Source organism: Bufo gargarizans, chromosome 5 (genome assembly GCF_014858855.1).
Source record: "Bufo gargarizans isolate SCDJY-AF-19 chromosome 5, ASM1485885v1, whole genome shotgun sequence".
Taxonomy (NCBI): domain Eukaryota; kingdom Metazoa; phylum Chordata; class Amphibia; order Anura; family Bufonidae; genus Bufo; species Bufo gargarizans.
In genome coordinates, this window is record NC_058084.1 from 309,102,549 (window position 1) to 309,124,479 (window position 21,931).

The 21,931-nt window shown below is 44.1% G+C and overlaps 1 protein-coding gene across 1 annotated transcript in view; it reads left to right on the top strand.

Annotated features, from left to right (window-relative positions):
- LOC122937870 (ovalbumin-related protein Y-like) overlaps positions 1-21,931 on the top strand; it is a 172,237-nt gene that overhangs the window by 35,616 nt on the left and 114,690 nt on the right. The window contains exon 3 of the mRNA XM_044293020.1: positions 18,725-18,859. Within this exon, the coding sequence (XP_044148955.1) occupies positions 18,725-18,859 (135 nt within the window). The remainder of the gene's footprint in view (positions 1-18,724; positions 18,860-21,931) is intronic.

Below are 21,931 nucleotides of genomic sequence, written 5' to 3' on the forward strand. Positions count from 1 at the left end.
ATACTAGGGGTCAGCATTTGCACCCGCAACTACACTTTTGCTCACGGCCTCTGGTATATTGTTGTTCTCTGCTGGGTATGGTCACATTATCCCCCATTGTGATTCTCCACATTGTATAGCCCCTTGTGGCTCAGTCTCCATGTCCTGTCCCTATTGAGCAATACCTGTAATGATCATGTGATTTATATTGAATAAAATGAGATTTTTTACCTTGAAAAAATCCTTGCTCCTTTTTTTTGTACAAGTTGCAGTAGGTTGGGGAGTGAGGTACTGTTTTTGGGTTATTGTAGGCTCTAAGTAGAGCGGGTTAATCAGATAATGGAGAACTACCTTCAACATTTTGTTTCAACCCAACACGACAACTGGGTATCACTACTACCTTGGGCAGAGTTCTCCTACAACAACCACACTAGTGAGTCTACTGGCTCGTCGCCATTTTTTGTTGTCTATGGTCAACACCCCCGTACTCCTCTTCCTGAATCTTCCGGCTGCGCTTCCGGCTACGCCTGCGCCGTACGGTGCTCATTCGGCACAGGCGCTCTGAGAGAAGGACGCTTGCTTGGCTGCTCCTTCTTTAGTGCCCTGGTCCGCCCCTGAGTGTCTTTAAGACTCCATATATTGCCATACAATCATTGGATTAAATTTGAATAAATATATTTCTTTATGTGAGTTGTATTAATCCAGATGAGGTGTGCACAACTATCCTATACTTTACTTTGATCAATTAGTACTGATTGATTTAATGATGTATAAATGTAGGCACTGTTGCACTTTGTAATTCACTTGGCTTGAAAAAGGTTCTGAGAGAGAACCGAAACGTTGCTGTATGACATGTGTGAATAAAATACACATTTTTCACTTTTAAGGAGTGCCGTGGATTTTTGCGACTTGTCTACCACCCAGAATCGAGGGGTTACCGCTGGCACCCACTTTACAGTTGGCAAAGGAGTGCTGCCCTACTTTTAATGTACACACATATATATATATATATATTTATACACACGCACATACATATATATATATATATATATATATATATACACTCACCTAAAGAATTGTTAGGAACACCTGTTCTATTTCTCATTAATGCGATTATCTAGTCAACCAATCACATGGCAGTTGCTTCAATGCATGTATGGTTGTGGTCCTGGTCAACACAATCTCCTGAACTCCAAACTGAATGTCAGAATGGGAAAGAAAGGTGATTTATGCAATTTTGAGCGTGGCATGGTTGTTGGTGCCAGACGGGCCGGTCTAAGTATTTCAAAAACTGCTCAGTTACTGGGATTTTCACGCACAACCATTTCTAGGGTTTACAAAGAATGGTGTGAAAAGGGAAAAACATCCAGTATGCGGCAGTCCTGTGGGCGAAAATGCCTTGTTGATGCTAGAGGTCAGGGGACAATGGGCCGACTGATTCAAGCTGATAGAAGAGCAACGTTCTGGGGCTTATTTTTGGAGGTTTCTATCACCGCTGTACATTTGGTTTGTGGAATAAACGTCAAGCAAGAAAAACAAGGTGCTGGATCTTTCTTCCTTTCAGTTCAAGTTTATATGCTTGGGTCTCATCCCATCCGTGCACTCTTAAAACTGCTGATGCAGGTGAGCTGGACTTTTACTATTATTTAGAGCAACGTTGACTGAAATAACCACTCGTTACAATCAAGGTATGCAGCAAAGCATTTGTGAAGCCACAACACGCACAACCTTGAGGCGAATGGGCTACAACAGCAGAAGACCCCACCGGGTACCACTCATCTCCACTACAAATAGGAAAAGGAGGCTACAATTTGCACGAGCTCACCAAAATTGGACTGTTGAAGACTGTAAAAATGGTTTCTTGAACATTACAATGAGTTCACTGTACTAAAATGGCCCCCACAGTCACCAGATCTCAACCCAATAGAGCATCTTTGGGATGTGGTGGAACGGGAGCTTCGTGCCCTGGATGTGCATCCCTCAAATCTCCATCAACTGCAAGATGCTATCCTATTAATATGGGCCAACATTTCTAAAGAATGCTATCAGCACCTTGTTGAATCAATGCCACGTAGAATTAAGGCAGTTCTGAAGGCAAAAGGGGGTCCAACACCGTATTAGTATGGTGTTTCTAATAATTCTTTAGGTGAGTGTATATATATATATATATATATATATAGTGTATATATCATACATATATATATATATATATATACAGTACAGACCAAAAGTTTGGACACACCTTCTCATTCAAAGAGTTTTCTTTATTTTCATGACTATGAAGGCATCAAAACTATGAATTAACACATGTGGAATTATATACATAACAAACAAGTGTGAAGCAACTGAAAATATGTCATATTTTAGGTTCTTCAAAGTAGCCACCTTTTGCTTTAATTACTGCTTTGCACACTCTTGGCATTCTTTTGATGCGCTTCAAGAGGTAGTCCCCTGAAATGGTCTTCCAACAGTCTTGAAGGAGTTCCCAGAGATGCTTAGCACTTGTTGGCACTTTTGCCTTCACTCTGCGGTCCAGCTCACCCCAAATAGCCCTTACTTTCAAAGTTTTCCCAATTTTTTGGCTGACTGATTGACCTTCATTTTTTAAAGTAATGATGGCCACTCGTTTTTCTTTACTTAGCTGCTTTTTTCTTGCCATAATACAAATTCTAACAGTCTATTCAGTAGGACTCTCAGCTGTGTATCCACCTGACTTCTCCTCAACGCAACTGATGGTCCCAACCCCATTTATAAGGTAAGAAATCCCACTTATTAAACCTGACAGGGCACACCTGTGAAGTGAAAACCATTTCAGGGGGCTACCTCTTGAAGCTCATCAAGAGAATGCCAAGAGTGTGCAAAGCAGTAATCAAAGCAAAAGGTGGCTACTTTGAAGAACCTAGAATATGACATATTTTCAGATGTTTCACACTTTTTGTGTTTGTTATGCATATAATTCCACATGTGTTCATTCATAGTTTTGATGCCTTCAGTGTGAATCTACAATTTTCATAGTCATGAAAATAAAGAAAACTCTTTGAATGAGAAGGTCCAAACTTTTGGTCTGTACTGTATATATATATATATATATATATATATATATATATTTATTAATTATGGGTATATTATTTATAAGCGTTGGTGGTATAGTGTGTCTAAATATACTTTTTGTAAAATAATGGCACCCCATTTAGTTAGTTGTTGTAGTGGCTGCATGCTTATTAGGCAGATACCTGAATCAAGCAGCCAGCAATGTCACCGGACTCTCTGCCTCCTTACTAGCGATGCCAGCGTCTTCTCTTCCGGGTGTAGGGCTGACGTCATCAGCGCAGGCGCACTGAGGAAGGAGCAGCCAAGCGAGTGTCCTTCTCTCAGAGCGCCTGCGCCGAATGAGGACTGGTACGGCGCAGGCCCGGAAGGAGGAGAGCGTTATATACTGCTGTGCTATTCTGGTAATAAAAAAACACCCATTTTAGGCAAAATACTTAATTTGCGGCCTTGTCTGCATCTGTCAGTGTGAAATTCAAGCGTTATATACTGCTGTCATATTCTGTTATAAAAAAAAACACCCTTTTTGGGCAAAGTACTTAATATTGTAGCCTTTGCTGCATTTGTGATTGTTAAAAACAAGCTTGAAATACTTCAATAATTTTCTGGGTTTTAAAAAAAAACACATTTTTGGCAATACCCTCCATCTGGGGCCTCTGCCGCATTAGCCAGTGTGCAATTTAAGCTAGAAATGCAGCTATGATTTTCTGGGTTTTAAAAAACACCCTTGTTGGGCAAAATACTCAATTTTACAGCCCTTGCTGCATCTGTACGTGTGAAATTCAAGATTGATATACTGCTGTCATATTCTGTTATTTAAAAAACACCCTTTTTGGGCAAAATACTTAATTTGCGGCCTTGTCTGCATCTGTTAGTGTGAGATACACGCTTTAGACACTGCTGTGCTAGTCTGATATAAAAAAAACACACCAATTTTGGGCAAAATACTTAATTTGTGGCCTTGTCTGCATCTGTACGTGTGAAATTCAAGCGTTCTATACTGCTGTCATATTCTGTTATTCAAAAAACACCCTTTTTGCGCAAAATACTTCATTTGCGGCCTTGTCTGCATCTGTCAGTGTAAGATACACCCTTTTGACACTGCTGTGATATTCTGCTATTAAAAAAAACACCTATTTTGGGCAAAAAAACTTAGTTTTGCAGCCTTTGCTGCATCTGTCATTGTGAGATACATCCTTTAGATACTGTTGTTCTATTCTGATATTTAAAAAAACACCCATTTTGGACAAGATCCTAAATTTGAGATATATGAGGAGAGCGTCAAATAAGGTATGTGGCCCTGGTCGTGGTGCTGCTGGTGAAGCTCCTATTGTAGGGAGAGGACATGGTCGATCTGTACCAGCTACACGCACAAGTGAAACACCTTTTTCAGGTATGAATGGTGAGGCCAGAACAAGTACAGGCGATAGTATATTGGGTTGCTGACAGTGCCTCCAGTTCCTTTACATTTTCCCCCACCCAGTCTCCTGCTGAAAGATCAGAGTTGGCGCCTGCAGGCGATGTTCATCAGTCTTTCACTTCACCCCTTTGCAAATCAGCCAAGCAGTCTGAGCCCCAAGTCATGCAGCAGTCTCTTCTGATTTTTGATGACTCTGCTAGCAGGGTTTCCCAGGGCCATCCACCTAGCCCTGTCCCAGAAGTGGAAGATATTGAGTGCACTGATGCCCAACCACTTATGTTTTAAAATGAGTACATGGGAGGACCACCGCAGCACGTCAACTGCTGTGGCTTTTGAAAGTGTGCATACCGACAAGGAGGGCAGGGGTGAAGACTGGGTGGAAGATGATGTGGCGGATGATGAGGTCCTCGACCCCACATGGAATCAAGGTCATGCGAGTGACCTGTGTAGTTTGGAGGAAGAGGCGGTGGTCGCAAAGAGCCACCAGCCCAGCAAAAGAGGGAGCAGGGTGCAAAAACGGCGCAGCCGTCCCCTAGAAAGTGCGCCTTCTACAGCCCACCGCAGCAAGGGACCGAGCACACCAAAGCCAGCTCCAAGGAGTTCCCTGGCGTGGCAGTTCTTCAGACAATGTGCTAACGACAGGACACGAGTGGTTTGCACGCTGTGCAATCAGAGCCTGAAGCGAGGCATAAACGTTCTCAACCTGAGCACAACCTGCATGATCAGGCATCTAAGTGCAAAGCACGAGCTGCAGTGGAGTAGACACCTCAAAAACCAAGAAAGGTCTCTGACTCCTACTGCTTCCTCTTCTGCTGCAGTCTCGGCCTCTTCATCCACCTCTGGAGTGACAATGCCACCTGCCACCCCGCAAACAGAGGATCTGCCAGCAACACCACCACCTGGGTCACCAAGCATCTCTACAATATCCGACAGAAGCATTCAGCTCTCGATCTCCAAAACACTGTAGCGGAAGGGGAAGTACCCCCCTACCAACCTGCGATCCCTGGCCCTGAATGCCAGCATTTCAAAATTACTGTCCTTTGAAATGCTGTCATTACGTCTGGTGGAGATGGAGAGTTTTAAAAGCCTTATAGCTGTGGCTGTCCCACAGTACGTCGTGCCCAGCCGCAGCTACTTTTCCAGGCGTGCCATCCCTTCCCTGCACAACCAAGTGGGGGACAAAATCAGGTGCACTGCGCAATACCATCTGTGGCAAGGTCCACCTAACTATGAATACATGGACCAGGAAGCAAGGTCAGGGACATTATATCTCCCTAACAGCACACTGAGAAAATGCAGTGGCGACTGGGCCTGAGGCGGATAGCAGTTTGCAGCATGTCCTTCCACCACCGAGGATTGCAGGGCGCTTCAGTTTGCCTCCTGTTGCTTCCTCCTCCTACTCCGCTTCCTTATCCTCTACCGCCTCCTCATCCGGTCAGCGTAACACCTTCACCACCAACTTCAGCACAGTCAGGGGTAAACGACAGCTGGAATTTTTAAAACGTATCTGTTTGGGGGACAAACCCCACACCGCGCAGGAGCTGTGGACGGGCCTTGAACTACAGACCGATGAGTGGTTGGTGCCAATGAGCCTCAAGCCCGGCCTGGTGGTGTGCGTTAATGGGCGGAATCTCGTAGCAGCTCTGAGACTAGCCGGTTCGACACACATCCCTTGCCTGGTGTATGTGCTAAATTTGGTGGTGCAGAGGTTCCTTAATAATTACCCAGATATGTCAGAGCTGCTGCAGTCATTCACAAGTGGCTCCGAGGGTGGGTTCCTGCACCCACAAATGCCAGGTACACAATTGTCCAGCCAGGGCACAGTTCTGGAGGATGACGAGGTGGAGGAGGAGGAGATCGAGAAGGAGGAACCGTGTTCACAGCAGGTTGGCACCCAAACCAGCTCATGGCCATCACTGATGCGTGGCTTGGGGTATACAGAGAATACAGATGATACACCTCCCACAGTGGACAGCTTTTCGTTGCCTCTGGGCAGCCTGGCACACATGAGCGATTACATGCTGCAGTGTCTCCGCGTCGACCGCTGAGTTGCCCACATTCTAACTTGTGCTGATTACTGGGTGGCCACTCTGCTGGATGCCCGTTACAAGGACAACGTACCGTCCTTAATTCCCTCACTCGAGCGTAATTGTGAGATGCGCAAGTACAAGCGCACGCTGGTAGACGCGCTGCTGGTGGCATTCCCACCTGACAGCGGGGGCACAGTGGAAGCACAAGTCGAAGGCAGAGGAGTAGGAAGAGGTCGCCAACGCAGCTGGGGCACCGCCAGCACCTCAGAAGGCAGAGTTAGCATGGCCGAAATGTGGAAAAGCTTTGTCAGCACGCCACAACAACCAGCACCACCAGCTGATATGGAATAATAAAAATAAAAAAATAATTAAAATAATTAAAACCAAAAACCAGTGTTGGCTACCTCGTCCTCCTCCACTGCTGCTTCCATCTACACTGCTACGTCCACCGCCTCCTCAAACTCCTACTCCATATGGACCTCCACCTCATAAATCAAGTTTATTTTTTTAAATTTGTACAGAGTTTATTTTATGTCATTTAACAAATTTGTCTGTTACATTTTCTGGTGAAATTCACAAATTTTTGAGTGTGATATACCCCTGCTCTACTTAGTAGACAGTTAACAATTCACTAATTTGTCTGTTACATATTCGGGTGAAATTCACCAATTTGTGTGTGTGATATACCCCGGCTGTACCTATTAGACAGCTAAAAACATTTCACTAATTTGTCTGTTACATTTTCGGGTGCAATTCACCAATTTTTGGCTGTGATACACCAATCCTATACCTAGTAGACAGGTAACATTTCACTAATTTGTCTGTTACATGTTCGGGTGTAATTCACCAATTTTTGGGTGTGATATACCACTGCTCTACCTAGTAGATAGGTAAAAAAAAAACATTAATTTGTCTGTTACATATTCGGGTGAAATTCACAAATTTTTGGGTGTGATATACCCCTGCTCTACCTAGTACACAGGTAACATTTCACTAATTTGTCTGCTACATATTCGGATGAAATTCACCAATTTTTGGGTGTGATATACCCCGGCTGTACCTAGTAGACAGGTAAAAACATTTAATTAATTTGTCTGTTACATATTCGGGTGAAATTCACCAATTTTTGGCTGTGATATACCCCTGCTCTACCTAGTAGACAGGTTAATAAATGTCACTAATTTTTCTCTCACATTCTTGGGTGACATTTTACAATTTTTGCTGTAAATAAACCCCTGCTCTGCATAATTGACAGGGACCGAAATTTTTAAAAATCTGTTCCATTGGTGGGTGACATTAACCCATTTCTGGCGATGAAAAACCCCTGCTCTGCATAGATGACAGGGAATTACATTTGTAAAATTCATCTTTAATTGGCCCTTTCATTCAATCCTTCTGCTTTAATAACTTGTCCCACATTTCAGCTCGATCACATTGCAGCCATTGACCTCCCTTGGATGTAGTATCCTTTTCTCGCACTCCCTCTCCGGCGTGGAACCCTGATTCGCTGATAACCGTGTTCAACATGGTAGGCTCAGAAAAGAACATCGAAAGTTGATAGAGAAGATATCCATTTGGATCGTGGATAGGGACGTGCGATCAGGCAGAAGTTATCTAGAGTCAACAAAACGGCAGCAGGGCCTCTCCTGTCTAATGTTTCCAAATCCAAAATACCCCAGTGACATTCCCTATATTTTTTTTATTAATCATTCCAATAACAGGGCATCTTAAGAGTCCTGTATTGTTATTTATCGTCACTCCCCCCCCCCCCCCCAGTCCTTTAATTCTTCTGTTTTAATAGCTTCTCCCACATCTCCGCTCGGTCACAATTAAATTTCATCCATTGATCTCCCTTGGATGTGGTCTCTCTTTCTCACGCTCCCTCGCCGGCGTGGAACTCTGATTTGCCGTGATCAACATGATAGTTGCAGAAAAGAACATCGAAAGTTGATAGAGCAGATATTTAATTGGATTGTGAAAATCACGGGGACGTGCGACATGGTGGGGCAGTATGTGTGCATACGCCTACACGAACTGACTGATGAGTCTGCCCCCTGCAACTTCTGGGTCTCCAAATTGGGCACATGGCCTGAGCTTGCCCTCTACGCCTTGGAGGTGCTGGCCTGCCCTGCAGCCAGTGTATTGTCTGAACGTGTGTTTAGCACGACTGGAGGTGGTTATCACAGGTTATATTTCCCAATGTTTTGGGGTGTACCCTAATTTACATAAATAAAACCAAAAAAGTTTAAAACCAAAAAGCAGTGTAGGCTACCTCCTTCTCCACCGCCGCTTCCACCTACACCGCCACATCCACTGCCTCCTCAACCTACTACTCCATATGGACCTCGTCCTCCTAGATCAAGATTATTATTTTTTATTTTTACGTTTTTTATGTTATTTAAAGTCATTTCACTATCCACATTTGTTTGCAGAGAACTTGCCATGCTCTTAACCACATTTTGATGCCATTTGCAGCCCTCTAGCCCTTTCCATGAAATTTTTTGAGCCATTTTAGTGCTCAAAAGTTCAGGTCTCCATTGACTTCAATGGGGTTCGGGTTCAGAGTCACGTTCGGGTCAAGTTCGGGTCCCGAACTCAAACTTTTTTGTGAAGTTCGGCCGAACCCGTCGAACCCGAACATCCAGGTGTCCTCTCAACTCTAACAGTTACATTTAAACTTTATCCTGTGCAAGTCTACCTCTAATCTTTAAACACCTACAACAACCTCATAATCCTCAAACAACACTCATAGATCATAGACCATAGATTGCACCACAAAAACTGATCAATGGGACTAATATCATAAAATATAAAGAAATCTTTATTATGATTATTATCTTGGGAGTAGCATTCCTCTGCACTTTTGCCCCCTCCCCTATCCAATAGAGCGCCTTAATTAGGTGGTACATATGGCTGTGCTTGCTCCTCCTCCCATTGGTTGCTTGATGCACATGGAGGTGACTAGGAGCAGCACACCATATGTGCGGCGTCTGCGCTCCTGAACATAGAAGCCCAACGGCTTAGGTAGGTTTAGCGTAGGACCCGCCTGACCTGAGACCTCCTTGGCGTTCGGTAGGCGGGCTTAGATGTGTTTTGATCAAAATATATTGACTAAGTGTCTCAGATATTATCATATCAGAGTGAGGACTTTGTCCATAGATAGATCAGGGGCGCTGACCTGGTGCAGCGTATCAAGGATACCAGGATTAGTCCATATAAAACTTTCAAGTGCAAATTGTCCATAATAAAACAGTTGTAGTCCATAGAAAATGTAACAATTCTTGGAGGCTCAAAGCATAGGAATGAGTCCGTACCCAGGTTTTAAGTGTTAAGTGAAGCCAAATATAAAGCGGAAACAAAGGTACCAGATCACAGAGGCTCACATACGGTGGAGTCCATCTCTGGGCACATTTCAAAATAGTAGCAAGATCTCAGAGGCTCATGTGTATTAGAGTCTATCCCTGGGCGCATTTCCTTTAAGTTGCACAGTGAAAGCGACAGCACATAAAAATAGTCCACATTATTCAAATGGCATATATAAAAAGAAGTGCTGCAATACCCTTAATCAACCTGAAAAGGGGGTTAAAGGGTTAAAGGTGCACATACAAATAGGCACAACTTGGTTTTTCACTCTGAGAAAGCAGGCAGGGGGTCCTGTAAATAATATGGCCTTGCTGCACTTGGTATTTCAGTGGTTTACCGCCTCCACTGAGCCGTTGGTAACTGGCAGCAGCAACAGAGGGCCAAACAACAAAGGACTCCTGTCCTGGAAGGGTTAATCCACTTTATTAGGGTCCCTTGGCAAAAGAAATCAAATCAATGGCCTAGCAGGCCAATTCACAGGGGCATGTCATATCCACTTGGCATCACAGTGGTGCTCCCTGGCTCCATTTGTAGATTGGGCCTGTAGTGAGAGTCAACAGGCGGATGTGCCCACAACACAGTATTGGGGGGCAACTGCAGCATGAAGGGACCCCTAATAGGTATTGGCCCCATAGGCCTAGGGGTGATCACGGTTGCTGACCGCACCGGTGCAGGCATAGCAATTGAGGGCTGCTGCACTGTCCTGGGTACCGCTGCCGCAAGCGGTCCGGTGGGTTCCTGGACAACTGGCTCTGCGCGCACAGCATAGGAGGTGCACAGCATAGGAGGACCACACCGCAGATGCTGACACTAAAGGTGGCCGGCTGGAAGGGATAGGTACTCTCACCTCAGACCCGGAGACGTCCGAGGCCTTAAGTCCACTTTCTTTTTGGTCAGGTGGAGTCCAGATCCTGGTGGAGGCAATCTGGCGCAGCTCACGCAATTTCTTCTCCAGCCGCACGATCTGGTCGTCCAGGCTTTCGGAGTCGGGATCGCGGTCCTCCGCTGTCGCCGCCGGCACTTGTGAGGTCGATGGCACGTCCTGCGCAGCTGCAGGACGCAGAGACTCCTGACTATGACCTAACCCCTAACTGTCTGGGCCTGGACATTTATACTAGGGGCTCCCTATCTCCCTCTAGTGTCTGGGATGTCAAATTACACCCAACTAGGCCTAATAAGCATATAACAGGGAAACCATACATGTAAAAATACATTGAAAAATACATAGATTAATATAATGTCACTGTCCCTTGTGAGCAGAAGTAACACGTTACCCAATTGACCCTTGTGTAGTGCCCACTCCTACCTAGTGGGACACTACATAAGGTTTAGAAGTTTAGAAGCAATTCTTAAACGTTTTAAGAAAATTAGCAAAACCCACTTTTAAGGACCAGTTCAGGTCTGAAGTCACTTTGTGGGGCCTACATAGTGGATACCCCCATAAATGACCCCATTGTAGAAACTACACCCCTCAAGTTACTAAAAACTGATTTTACAAACTTTGTTAACCCGCTTGTTTCCACAAGAATTAAAGGAAAATGGAGTTGAAATTTAAAAATTTCACTTTTTTGGCAGATTTTACATTTTATAAATTTTTTTTCTTTAACACATTGAGTATTAAGAGCCAAACAAAACTCAATATTTATTACCCTGATTCCGCGGTTTACATAAACACCCCACATATGGTCGTAAACTGCTGTACTGGCACACGGCAGGGCTCAGAAGGAAAGGAATGCCATTCAGTTTTTGGATGGCAGATTTTGCTGGATTGGTTTTCTGAACGCCATATGTTTTTTATTTTTCTGCCGATCGTCTTGTGCAGGGGCTCATTTTTTGCAGAAAGTGTTGAGGTTTTTATTGGTACCATTTTTGGGTACATAGGATTTTTTGATCATTCATTATTACACTTTATGGGGCAAGGTGAGCCAAAAATTGGCTGTTTTGGAATAGTTTTCATTTATTTATTTTTACAGCGTTCATCTGAAGAGTTAGGTCATGTGACAGTTTTATATGGCAGATCGTTACGGACGTGGAAATACCTAATATGTATACTTTTATTTATTTATTTAAGTTTTACACAATAATAGCATTTCTGAAACAAAAAAAATGATGTTTTAGTGTCTCCATAGTCTGAGAGCCATAGCTTTTTTATTTTTTGGGCGATTGTCTTAAATAGGGTATCATTTTTTGTGGGATGAGGTGACGGTTTGATTGGTACTATTTTGGGGGTCATAAGCCTTTTTGATCACTTGCTGTTGCACTTTTTGTGATGTAAGGTGACAAAAATAGCTTTTTTGCCACAGTTTTTTTTTATGGTGTTTATCGGACGGGTTCTATAATGTGATATATTTATAGAGACGGTCGTTACGGACATGGTGACACCTAACATGTGTATTTTATTTTATTTTTTCATTTTTTTTATAGGAAAAGGCAATTTCTTTTTTTTATTTACATTTTTATTTCTTTTTTCTTTTTCATTTTTATTATTTTCACTTTCTTTTTTTATCAAGTCCCTCTTGGATCATGAAGATCCAGTGGGGCTGATGGCTGTACTATACTTTGCAATGCTCTTGCATTGCAAAGTATAATACTATTAGATGCCCTGTAGGTGGCAACAGCGGATGCTTTTGCAAAGCGTCCGGTTGCCATGGCACCCATCGGGCGCTGCCATCACAGCGCGGCAGCCCCGATGGTTGAGAGAGGGAGCTCCCTCCCTCTATTAACCCCATGGATGCCGCAACCGCGGCATCTATGGGGTTACAGCAGAGTGTCAGCATAGAGCAGACACTCGCTGCTGATGGCGGCAGCTCAGGAATGGAGCCGCCGCCATCACACACAGCAGGGGGACCGGGGGCAGCGCTGGAAAGGAAGGGTATGGCCGCCAACATTGAGGGAGGCTGGGGCAGGAGGGACGGGGAGAATGCATGGGGCGGGGAGGGGGCGGACCGCATCAGGGGCAGATTACATGAATATGGATTGGGCGGGGGAACGGCATCAGGGGCAGGCGCAGACTGGGGAGTGTTGGAGGCGCACAGATCGGGGGGCACAGATCAGGGGGCACAGAGACACTACCTGATTTCAGGCTCTGATCTGCAGAGCGCAGATCAGAGCCTGAAACCGGCATTTTTTTCACTGCCGCGATCCGATTGGTTAATCTGCACAGACTAACCAATCGGATCAATTGCCGGCAAGGGGCCACTCTGATTGGTCCCTTGCCGGCATTACTGCACCAGGGCAGGGGCAGAAGCTTTAATCCAAGCGCTTTGCAGCGCTTGGATTAAAGAGCTAGTTTGACGTTTATAGACGTGATAGCTGCACGGGGCATGTGCAAATATCATGTATATAAACGTATTGCAGTCGTGAAGGGGTTAAATCCCATGATCATGATACCAATAATAGATTAAACGCATGATGTAATATAAAATCTTATAGCGCAAATAATCACACGTGATTAATTAAATCCCATTATCATGATACTGATAAAAAAATCATAAGGCAAATACACAATCCTGTATAGAAAATTCACTTATAATAATCATAGGCAATTATTTTTATATAAATTACTATTGTTGTGATTATTTAGTGCTACACATGACATAAGGCTCAAAAATTGAGCAATTATGTGAAAATTGTCATGTAAATATCAGATATGTGAAACAAAGTTGTGCACACAAAAAAAAAAACATTAGTTAATAATCGTGTACCAAAAATTGTGTATTACAAAACACTGTATGCGCCACGTGTGCACAATGTTGATGTGGGGATGCGCTGAAAGATGGCTGTCCGCCATCATCGCGGAGTCGCGCCGCCGCTGATACTCTTCATGTGATTCTAGTGAGGAATTTAGTTGTTACCCTGCCTTTTCCTCCTATATATACCCCTCATTTTATTTAACTAATCACCTCCTGACGAAGCCTGGTAGAGGCGAAACACGTGTCGAGGTTTCAGTACGTCGGGCGACATTCCAGTTTCTGTGCATTATGACTCTGGGTATGTTTTAGACTTATTATGGTCATGTCTATACCTAGGGATGGGTATATAAATATATGAATTGCATATAGGCTGCGGATTAGGACTGATAAACATGTGTGCCATTTAATATTATAGCTAGTTTAATACACCTGATATATATATAGGTGCTATTACTTATTTAATTGCGCGCATTTTCGCTCTTTTAAGGCACACCTGCTTATTACCGGTATCTATGTATAATCTTGGCAGCCTTTTACATTGTTGGTCTGTTGCAATGCCCATTAATATCATAGTAGGACTTTATTGAGCAATATTCCCTCACAGGACAGTGTATTCTCAGAGCCATATTGATGTTACAATAATGATTCTGATGGACATTGTCTGGTAATGTGCCCCATATATTATGCTGTATCAAATTGCCATTGAATCGTCCTTTCTAATGTGCTGAATTTGGTGGTGCAGAGATTCCTTAAAAATTACCCCGATATGTCAGAGCTGCTGCATAAAGTGCGGGCCGTCTGTGCGCGCTTTTGGCGTTCTCACCCTGCTGCTGCTCGCCTGTCAGCACTGCAGCGTAACTTCGGCCTTCCCGCTCACCGCCTCATATGCGACGTGCCCACAAGGTGGAACTCCACCTTGCACATGCTGACCAGACTGTGCGAGCAGCAGCAGGCCATAGTGGAGTTTCAGCTGCAGCACGCACGGGTGAGTCGCTCGGCGGAACAGCACCACTTCACCACCAATGACAGGGCCTCCATGCGAGACCTGTGTTCCTTGTTGTGCTGTTTCGAGTACTCCACCAACATGGCCAGTGCCGATAACGCCGCTCTCAGTGTTACTGTCCCACTTCTATGCCGCCTTGAAAAAACACTGCTGGCGATGATGGAAGAGGATGTGGCACAGGAGGAGGAGGAGGAGGAAAAGGGATCATTTCTTAGGGTTTCCGGCCAGTCATTCACAAGTGGCTCTGAGGGTGGGTTCCTGCACCCACAAACGCCAGGTACACAATTGTCCAGCCAGGGCACAGTTCTGGAGGATGACGAGGTGGAGGAGGAATCCTTGTTCACAGCAGGGTGTGTTTTTTTCTGTCATAGACCCCTGCTCTACCAAGTAGACAGGTTATTACATTTCAGTAATTTTTCTGTTACATTCTTGGGTTGACATTTTACCATTTTTGATGTGAATAAACCCCTGCTCTGCATAGGTGACAGGGAATAAAATTTCTGAAATTCTTCTTTAATGCTTAAACTTTAACAAGTTGTACCATATTTGCGCTTTAATAATTTGTCCCACATTTGCTTGTCCCGCATCTGCGCTTCCATAATTTGTCACACATTTACGCTTTAATAATTTCTGCCACATTTGAACTTCAATAATTTTAAACACATTTGAGCTTTAATAATTTGTCCCACATTTGCATTTCAGTAATTTGTCCCACATTTGCGCCTCAATAACTTTTCCCATATTTCCGCTCTATCAAAAAAAAAATTAATCCATTTATCTCCCTTGGATGTGGTCTCTCTTACTCAGGATCCCTCTCCGGTGTGGAACCCTGATTCGCCGATAACCGTGATCAACATGGTAGGCGCCGAAAAGAACATTGAAAGTTGATAGAGCAGATATCCAATTGGATCGTGAACATCACGGGGACGTGCGACATGGTGGGACAGTATGTGAGCACATACACCAACTGACTTATGGGTCTGCCACCTGCAACTTCTGGGTCTCCAAATTGAGCACATGGCCTGAGCTTGCCCTTTGACCCTTGGAGGTGCTGGCGTGCCATGCAGCCAGTGTATTGTCTGAACGTGTGTTTAGCATGACTGTAGGGGGTTATCACAGGTTATATTTCCCAATGTTTTGGGGTGTACCCTAATTTAAAAAAATACAAATTAATTTAAAACCAAAAAACTGTGTAGGCTACCTCCTTCTCCTCCACCGCCACATCCACCACCTCCTCAACCTCCTACTCCATATGGACCTCGTCCTCCTAGATCATGATTATTTTTTATTTGTATGTATTTTATGTTATGTCATTTTCCTATCCACTTTTGTTTGCAGAGCACTTGCCATTCTCTTAACAACATATTGATGGCAGTTGCAGCCCTCTAGCCCTTTCCATGACATTTTTACAGCCATTTTAGTGCTCCAAAGTTCGGGTCCCCATTGAATTCAATGGGGTTCGGGGTCAAGTTCGGTCAAGTTCGGGTCCTGAACTCGAACTTTTTTGTAAAGTTCGGCCGAACCCGTCGAACCCAAACATCCAGGTGTCCGCTCAACTCTAGTTGCGACCCCCTCCCACCTATTTCACAATTCATATCTTACTTTACTCTACCTCTAGATGGCACTGGAGGTCCTTGTTAAAAAAAAAAATCTAAATACATGACTTACCCTATTTAATTAAGACACACACTTATACCACTCTTGGTCATTGTCTTGGTGAAGTCACAGTGTTTGCTTATTATCACCTGTGTCTACAATACCAAGAAAAGGTTTCCTGAGACTGAAGTAATTCTTTTACGTATACATTGAGATTCTAGAAGAAATTCGCCTAATTCTTATAATAGATCCCATGAATATACCTGATATATAATGTAATTAACACCCTTCTACTTCTATAAAAAACAACACACCAATTAAACTGATGATGGAAAAATCTAAATCCCTTTACATGATCATTAATGTAAACCTTGCAATGAATAATAAAATTATATTCTTTTTACTCACTGGGAATAACCAAAACTTATCACATTCCCTCCGTTGTCTTATCTGAGTAAATGCATTTTATTATATCTGTCTAAACCTCTTACATAAGAACAGACTATGCAAACACTGTTGCACAGATTACTAATCTCTCAGTTAGTCTTTGAGAGCTTCACCTCACCTTAACCTTTTAAAACGAGACAAGATGGATCCCTAATGTTCATTTTCACATATTGAGATAGGCCTTTACAATACGTATATTTTTATACTCAATTAATCTGACAGCACAGGGGGAATGGGGACAGCAGGGGTACCAGGCTGCTGCAACTCTGGAACCCTGTGAAGGGTTTCCTCCTGTGACTGAACAGGGGCTAAAATGGAGGTTAAAGGGGGGGCTGCCACTAATACATTGGTGGCCCGTGTGAGATCCCCAGCGTCTGTTCAGCCAGAGCTGAGGTGACCAGAGGCTCCTCAGCAGAGGAGGAGGCTGTGGGATTATTGCCCATTGTTTGTGAGGGGGCAGAAATGGCTGCCAAAACTGCCTTCTCGTTGGCAATACCTGCAGAAGGAAAATTCATGGTGAAGGTGCCAGTGAAAAGGGAACAAGATGGGGTAAGCCCTCCTATTTATTAACTCTAGGGGAGGGGCAGGAGGAAACCATCTAGACTGCACCAGAAGAGGGAGGGGAGGGGGAAGTAACCAGCAACACAAAACAGGCAGCAGCAGTGTCTAAAGGAAAAAACACCCTTGTGGGCCAAACCACCATGCCTCAGCAGGAAGACATGATAATTCAACCCATGGGCTACCAACCCAATCTCTCTGCAGTCAAAAACGCCTTTGCTATGTGCTGTGGCGTTAACTATGCTGATTAAGAATCTTTGGTCACTCATTTTTGCAGTTTTGCAATATTGCAAATGGCAAAGCCTTGTGCACCGAGCTGCAAGGTAGTGCACCGAGCCGGTGTGATTCTGTGTTCAGCAGCCATACAACCTCTGTGCATTTATGTACGGGCTACACTGGACTTTGTATACATGGAGATACAATACTTATAAGAGAGAATACATCTGTACATACAGAGTCAGATTAAGCATGCTATTTTTTCTGCCAGTCTTGTACAATTTTCTATGCTTTCCTATCAAATCAAAGAGACGTATAGGAACAGTACAGTAAGGGGCTAGTCTCGTGAGACTTTACGAAGTAATAACTTTGGTTCATCTGAGCCAATACATTCTAATACTGTACGGAGTGCTCGTTCCATACAGTATTGAAACAAAGTTGTATGCAAATCGACTTTGGATGTTTCATCTGAAGTCGATTCGTTTATCCCTAGTCACAGTCGACCACAGCATCTGAGAGGTTAAATGTCTGTGATTGGCTTTATCACCCATTGCAGACATTAGTCCCATGTGTCTGCTATTTAAAACAACAAAAACCCAATGGCTATGACACTGTCTGATGCCATTTTTAAAGACCTGACTTCCACTATACATGTATGGCAGCAGTCGGGAAGGGGTTAAAAAAATCTAAGTGCAAAGTGGGAGCCAAAATCAGTTTTGGAAATTGGATCATCTCTATTTCCCAGCATTCTGTACCTGTTGAGAGAAGCTGAGTACACTGACTACAGTCTAAATTGTGTACATACAAGGCACATTTTGGAAAAATGCTCCCTACTATAAGGCCCCTTTCACACGAGCGAGTTTTCCGCACGGGTGCAATGTGTGACGTGAACGCATAGCACCCACACTGAATCCTGACCCATTCATTTCAATGGGTCTGTGTACATGAGCGTTTTTTTTCACGCATAAGTTCTGCATTGCGTGAAAAATGCAGCATGTTCTATATTCTGCGTTTTTCACGCAGCCCTAGCCACATAGAAGTGAATGGGGCTTCAATGAAAAACGCATTGCATCCGGAAGCAAGTGCAGATGCAATGCATTTTTCACTAAAGGTTGCTAAGAGATGATGTTTGTAAACATTTCGGTTTTTTTTTTCACGCGTGTGAAAAATGCATCAAAACACATTACATTCACGCGGAAAAAACTGAACAACTGAACGCAATCACAGACAAAACTGACTGAACTTGCTTGCAAAATGGTGCAAGTTTCACTGAACGCATCCAGTGCCAATCCGTCACACTCATGTGAAAGAGGCCTAAAGCATATACATGTTTATTTGCCAGAATAAAAATTATATATTCTTTGTTTTTCAGGTTCTACACTTTGAAAGCTGCACAGATATACATTCTGGGTTTAAACAACTGTTATCAGCCCTCACTGAGACTGAAGAATATATACTTAACATTGACAACACACTCTTTGTTGAAGAAACATTTAACATATCTGAAGTAAGATAGCCCTAAATGTAATATAGATATTATAGGTTTCTTAATTAAGAATTTTAAGTCTGGTTTTGCTTTGTGTGCCTGCATCAAATTTATGAACTGGTTCATCTTAAAGTGGTTGTCTGGGTTCAGAGGGTTCATACCTTATTTTTCACCCAGACAGCCCCCCTGATAGGAGCATCGGAGCATTTTATGATTCACGCAGGGCAAAGGCATTTTTTGGAGATCTGGTGACCTACCGGGCTCTCCATAGGGACTGCTAGACGGAGGCATCTATCATGCCCATGAGGGGCCAGAGGGGTGAAAATGAGGGTATGTCCGGGTCCAGCTCTGAACCTGACAACCCATTTAATAATATATATAAACCAGGGGGTTGCCTGCAATGGCTTTTGCAAAAGTTACACAAAGTTTTATCAAACTGGTGTATAACAGAATTGCCCATAGCAACCAATCAGATTCCACCTTTCATTTCCCAGAAGAGCTGTCAAAAATGAAAGGAGGAATCTGATTGGTTGCTATGGGCAACTAAGCCAGTTCTGCTTTACACCAGTTTGATAAATGAGCCATAATCCACGTCTAATCTCACTTTAAGTTTAGCTCTTAAACATACAGTAGGTCACTGTGAAAAATGGTGAGGATCACAAGATGTTGCAGTTGCTATGGAAATTTCACAGTTGCCATGGAAATGGCGCAGTTGCCATTGCAATTTATTTTATGTCACAAACCTGACATATCTGATTTCATAAATGACCCCTGTGTATTTATATTCTGAGTATTTACATTTCTGTCCAGTATTTTTGATGACAGGAATGATGCTTTGCCATAACTCTAGTGTGAACAAAGCCTATGAAATGATATATATAATATGCAAATTGAGAAATTTAAACCATATCATAAAAGATGATATACAATGTAAACAAAGAATGTATACCTTTTGGTTAACCCTCAGAGGACAAGGCAATTTTCAGATTCTTCGTTTTAGTTTTTCACTCCACGCCTTCACAGAGTCATAACTGTTTTATTTTTCCGTTCACATAGCCGTATCGGTGCTTAATTTTTGCGGGACAAGTTGTACTTTCTAATGTTACCATGTACCGTTGCATACAACATAATGGGAAGCGGGAAATAAATTCCAAATGGGATGGAATTGGAAAAAAAAATGCAATTCTGACACAGTTTGATTATTTTATTTTTTTTACGGTGTTCACTATGCAGTAAAACTGTTACCTTCATTCTCCAGGTCAGTACGATTACATTGATACCACACTTGTATACTTTTTATTGCATTTTAATACTGAAAAAAAGAAAAACCTTAATTTATTTTTATTTATTTCAGCACCATATTCTGTCCCCTATAACTTTTTGGTAGTTATAAGTACGGAGATATATGAGGGCTAATTTTTGGTGGGGCGATCTGTACTTTTCAGTCGTACCATTTTGAAGTGTGTGACTTTTTGATCACTTTTTATAAAAAAAAGAAATTGGGTAAGGCCTCATGCACACGACCGTTGTGTGCATCCGTGGCCGTTGTGCCGTTTTCCGTTTTTTTTCGCGGACCCATTGACTTTCAATGGGTCCGTGGAAAAATCTGAAAATGCACCGTTTTGCAGCCGAGACCATGATCCGTGTATCCTGTCCGTCAAAAAAATATGACCTGTCCTATTTTTTTTTACGGACAACGGTTCACGGACCCATTCAAGTCAAAGGGTCCGTGAAAAAACACAGATGCACACAAGACTGGCATCCGTGTCCGTGATCCGTGGCCGTAGGTTACTTTCATACAGACGGATCCGAAGATCCGTCTGCATAAAAGCTTTTTCAGAGCTGAGTTTTCAGATCCGACAGTATATTCTAACACAGAGGCGTTCCCATAGTGATGGGGACGCTTCAGGTTAGAATATACTAAAAGAACTGTGTACATGACTGCCCCCTGTTGCCTGACCCCCCCCCCCTGTAGTTAACACATTGGTGGCCAGTGCGGCCGGCCCCCCCCCCCCTCCCTCCCCTGTAGTTAACTCATTGGTAGCCAGTGGCCCCCTCTCCCTTCCCCTGTAGTTAACTCGTTGGTAGCCAGTGGGCCCCCCCTCCCTCCCCTGTAGTTAACTCGTTGGTGGCCAGTTGGCCCTCTCCCCTCCCTCCCCCTCCTAATTAAAATCTCCCCCCCTATCATTGGTGGTAGTGGAGAGTACCGATCGGAGTCCCAGTTTAATCGCTGAGGCTCAGATCGGTAACCATGGCAACCGGGACGCTACTGCAGTCCCAGTTGCCATGGTTACTTAGCAATTTGTAGAAGCATCATACTTACCTGCGAGCTGTGATGTCTGTGTCCGGCCGGGAGCTCCTCCTACTGGTAAGTGACAGGTCTGTGCGGTGCATTGCCTAATGATCTGTCACTTACCAGTAGGAGGAGCTCCCGGCCAGACACAGACATCGCGGCTCGCAGGTAAGTATGATGCTTCTACATATTGCTAAGTAACCATGGCAACCGGGACTGCAGTAGCGTCCCGGTTGCCATGGTTACCGATCAGAGCCCCAGCGATTAAACTGGGACTCCGATCGGTACTCTCCACTGCCACCAATGATAGGGGGGGAGATTTTAATTAGGAGGGGAAGGGAGGGGAGAGGGCCCACTGGCCACCAACGAGTTAACTACAGGAGAGGGAGGGGGGGCCCACTGGCTACCAACGAGTTAACTACAGGGGAGGGAGGGGGGGCCCACTGCCTACCAACGAGTTAACTACAGGGGAGGGAGGGGGGGCTGGCTACCAACGAGTTAACTACAGGGGAGGGAGGGGGGGCTGGCTACCAACGAGTTAACTACAGGGGAGGGGGGGAGGGCTGGCCACCAACGAGTTAACTACAGGGGAGGGAGGGGGTGGGGCCCACTGGCTACCAATGAGCTAACTACAGGGTAGGGAGGGGGGGGGGGCGGCCGCACTGGCCACCAATGAGTTAAAAACAGGGGGGGGGGTCTGCCCCCTGCTGCCTGGCAGCACCTGCCAGGCAGCAGGGGGCAGTCATGTACACAGTTTTTTAGTATATTCTAACCTGAAGCGTCCCCATCACCATAGGAAC